At 35.2% G+C, this 3,569-nt stretch overlaps 1 protein-coding gene across 2 annotated transcripts; it reads right to left on the bottom strand.

The window, feature by feature from the left end:
• Window positions 1-1,695: 1,695 nt before the first annotated feature.
• On the bottom strand, window positions 1,696-3,335 carry LOC111692936 (nascent polypeptide-associated complex subunit alpha-like). 2 transcript variants are annotated; one of them, XM_023457066.1, is made up of 3 exons: window positions 3,156-3,335; window positions 2,480-2,731; window positions 1,696-2,219 (listed from the first exon to the last, which is right to left on the bottom strand). In XM_023457066.1, exons 1-3 carry the CDS (start codon window positions 3,318-3,320, stop codon window positions 1,827-1,829), a joined length of 810 nt encoding a protein of 269 aa, XP_023312834.1. In that variant the 5' UTR covers window positions 3,321-3,335; the 3' UTR covers window positions 1,696-1,826. The 2 variants fall into 2 exon arrangements, with proteins under 2 accessions (XP_023312834.1, XP_023312835.1); XM_023457067.1 differs by having other exon boundaries at window positions 3,068-3,156.
• Between the last annotated feature and the right edge of the window lie 234 nt (window positions 3,336-3,569).

Genomic DNA, 3,569 nt, shown 5'->3' with positions numbered 1-3,569 from the left:
TTTTTCCATTTCTTTGTCAATTTTCTAGATATTTTTACGATTTTATTTTAAATAAAATACAATATATCGATAGCCATACTAAATAGAAACTGAAAGAGATGCAACAATCTTGGCATTATTACCAATACCTCCTTCCATAAAAATAATTGCCACAATCACTGTAAGCTCGGCCCGCAAAAATTCCTTATACCAATTGCAACAACCGAATCACTAATGCGCATGGTTGCGAATATATACGGTTTGAGCAGCCTGATCCAATTTAATTACAATGCAATTACAATTAATTCGTCTGGAGAATTTGAGTCCTATAAAGTTTTAGCGATTAAACTCGCCTGGAGATTCCCTCACTATAAGAGATACTTAGCTTTTTTAATATGCCTGTTTATGTCTTTATGCTGTCACTGCAATAGACCAAAACATTCTAAAAATTACATTTGGCGAAATTTTCAGGGGAATATCCGAGTATTTTTTTTTCCTTCAAGACAGTCACGGATGGCTGCAGATGCTGCAGAGGGTCTACTCTCTGGTCTAGAAATTGCATATTAATGGTAAAATTTGATTTTTCCAAAAAAAAATTCTCCATGTTTGAAATATGAAGAATACCGTGTAAATGTCCTCTTGATATTCCAAGAACTAAAAGTTATGGGCGATATACTGAGAAGCTGTGGAACGACAAAGTTCCTAAGTGTGTCAATTCTTTGCCAAACTTCAAACGTGAGATTATCTTCAAAATATTCAGAAAATGTCACGACCGATTGCTTCTAAAATTTTCGAACAGGTTTTCTACTTCGGAATGAATTTTTTTTTTACTTAATCAGGGTTCATAGTTCAAAAGTAATAAAGAATTCCCTGACTTTACCAGGTTTTCCACGACTTATAAAAAAAATCCAGGTCACTTGTAGTTCATTTTTACATACTAATTGGTATTTATGCATTAAATTTTTTCTCGACTGGACTCAATCTTTTTTATACCCTAAAAACCTCATAAAGATTTCAAAACCACAAATAGTTTTCTCTTTCAAGAACCCAGGGCCGGCTTTCACAAAATTTCCAGTTGCAAACATCAAATTCCCTGTCATGAATATTTTTAAAATTCATATTCCCTGTTTTTTATGAAGAATAACGAATTCCCCGACTTTTCCCGATATTCCCGGCCGCTAAGAACCCTGTTATTATTTTTTATCAAGCTAGAAAGGCCAGAAATTAAGGTTGCAAAAATGTAACGTGCAATTATTGGCTGCCATTTTATGGAAATTTTTTTTTAAATCCTACATTGCGAAGAGCATTACAGTTTGAGAATCTTTTTGAAATTTTCTCTGCACATCAACTGACTCATGTAATCTTGGGAACCACAGACTTTGTGAGCAAGTGACATTTTTTATGCTGGCCATGACAGCAGAACTCCCAGTTGGTATAAAGAAATTTGTCAGCGTACCTGAACATGTACACTTTCAAATAAAACAAACCTGGATAAAATCGACCACATTTTTTGAGATAATGATTCCTAAAATTCACTTATTTTTTCCACTGTCTACTTGGATGTTCCCCCTTAGTGATACAATGCCTTTTTAATTTTTTTTTTTTTTTTTGAGGATTGATGCGGGTCCCATATTTTTTCCCTCGTTTTCAAAAGTTTAAAAAGTTGGAAAACACCCCAATAAAAAACAACAAATGTGTAGGAATGGAAACTAACAATTAATGACTAAATGTTTATTAATAAGTAAATTATGTACACTGGAGTCTTATATAGTGCTGTCCAAGTAATAAAATGAAATACGAAAAGAATATGAACGAACAAGAGAAACCAAGAGAGATAAAATACAAACTCACATTGTGAGCTCCATGATAGCATTCACTATATCATTCTGGTTATTTTTAAGGGCCTTTACGGCCTTACCCCTGCTTACGTTCGCTTGAGACATGACAAGCTCGACGTCCTTGTCTTCCACTCCAGTTTCATCAACTTCTTCATCCTCAGATTCTTCTGCGATTGGTGCTACGGATGTAGTTGTATTGCCAGCCGCACTGTCCCCTGCTGGGTTGACTTCCTTGAATTTCTCAGCGGCCGCGACTTGGGCTTGTGTAGACAGATCTTCGATTTTGGCTTCGCCGAATACAATGTACGTGTCACTTACTGGGTTCTTGTACACATCCGGTTTGTTTATGACGAACAGAATATTCTTGGATTTGCGTATTGTCACCCTACTGACACCTTGGACCTGGAAACAAATTTTGGAATCAGCAGTGAAAGGTGCAGGGGCCATAACCGCACATGTTTTAATTTCATCAGTCTGCCAAGAATTTAATCAAATAAATACTTTCAGATTAAATTTGCGAAACCTTGGTGATACTCATCATGTTTAGAGAAAGTTTTGTTAATAAAAAATACCATTGAAAAAAAAACATTTACAATTAATATTTTTTTTTAGACATTGAACTGAATAAATACCCAAATACTAATTTTATTTATGTTACTTACTGGTTTTAAACCTAACTTGGACATAATTTTTCTAGCCTTCTTTTCCCCCCTTGACTGTTTAGCTTTCGAGACCATATCAATCGGTAAACCTGCAGCAGCTGCACCTGGAAAAGCTGCAGAACCTGCATTAGCTGTGCCCGCATCTTCCAACTCTGGAATTTCCTCATCTGAATCACTATCTGTGGACGATTCACTTTGTTCAGGTTTGGCCTCAGCCACGACAGGCTTTTCAACTTCAGTCATTTCTGGCATCTGGAATTAGAGAAACAAATTACATATGAATTTGAATATAACTTTTTAATTGTTGGAACTAGGTTTATCGTTTTTCAAAACCTTGAAATTTATCATGTTTACAACAAAACAAAATGACAAGACACATACCAACAACCACACAACCACATACGTATTTTTTCTACATAATATTTGTCTACCAATATCCATATACCTAATTATATTATACAGATAAAGTGAATAAAGCTGAACCAAATGTCTGATAAAATTTAGATATCTATCCGGCATATTTGAATGTAGTGGGGTTAAAATACTTCAAAAGCATTAAAATCTAAATATTTTTGTAAATATATTTACCATTTACACTATAAAGTATTCCAATAAACGTTTATAAAATGACTTTTCTGTAGAATAATTCGAGATGACTAACATAAATTATAATTACCTTGTGCAAGAATTTTACCAAACCTTTTTCAGCAAACCAACAATTGGTGGGGGAAGTGCAGAAGGAACTGAAGGAAGGTAACAGAAAACAGAAATTGAAATTAGAAATGGAAGACTGAGAACATGGAACATAGAAGTCGCAGACTGAGTGATCATATAAATTCATTCGATTATTTTTAGACGAATGACGAATAACAGTGGCCACAGCATTACTAACGTCAATCGTCACTCGTCATCACCGAATAACGCAAACGCGCTGCTCGAGCGAGAGCACAGGTGTTTCGATTATTCCAACGCTCTAACGCGCGCCATTATTCTATGGCTAGAAATTGGCCTCAATGATTTGGGATCGAGGGGGATTATCCCTCTTTAGCCTGCCCTAAGTGTGTCAATTCTTTGCCAAACTTCAAACGTG

This window comes from Anoplophora glabripennis, unplaced genomic scaffold, assembly GCF_000390285.2.
Source record: "Anoplophora glabripennis isolate ALB-LARVAE unplaced genomic scaffold, Agla_2.0 scaffold5168, whole genome shotgun sequence".
NCBI lineage: Eukaryota > Metazoa > Arthropoda > Insecta > Coleoptera > Cerambycidae > Anoplophora > Anoplophora glabripennis.
The sequence above is the reverse complement of the archived record's forward strand: the minus strand, read 5'-3'. Positions and strand labels throughout refer to the sequence as shown.

Coding starts and splice junctions, on each gene's coding strand:
- LOC111692936 (XM_023457066.1), bottom strand. CDS start 3,320: ATGAATTTATATGATCACTCAGTCTGCGACTTCTATGTTCCATGTTCT. Junction 2,732..3,155: donor TGGTAAAATTCTTGCACAAG/GTAATTATAATT, acceptor CTCTAATTCCAG/ATGCCAGAAATGACTGAAGT. Junction 2,220..2,479: donor CCAAGTTAGGTTTAAAACCA/GTAAGTAACATA, acceptor ATTTGTTTCCAG/GTCCAAGGTGTCAGTAGGGT.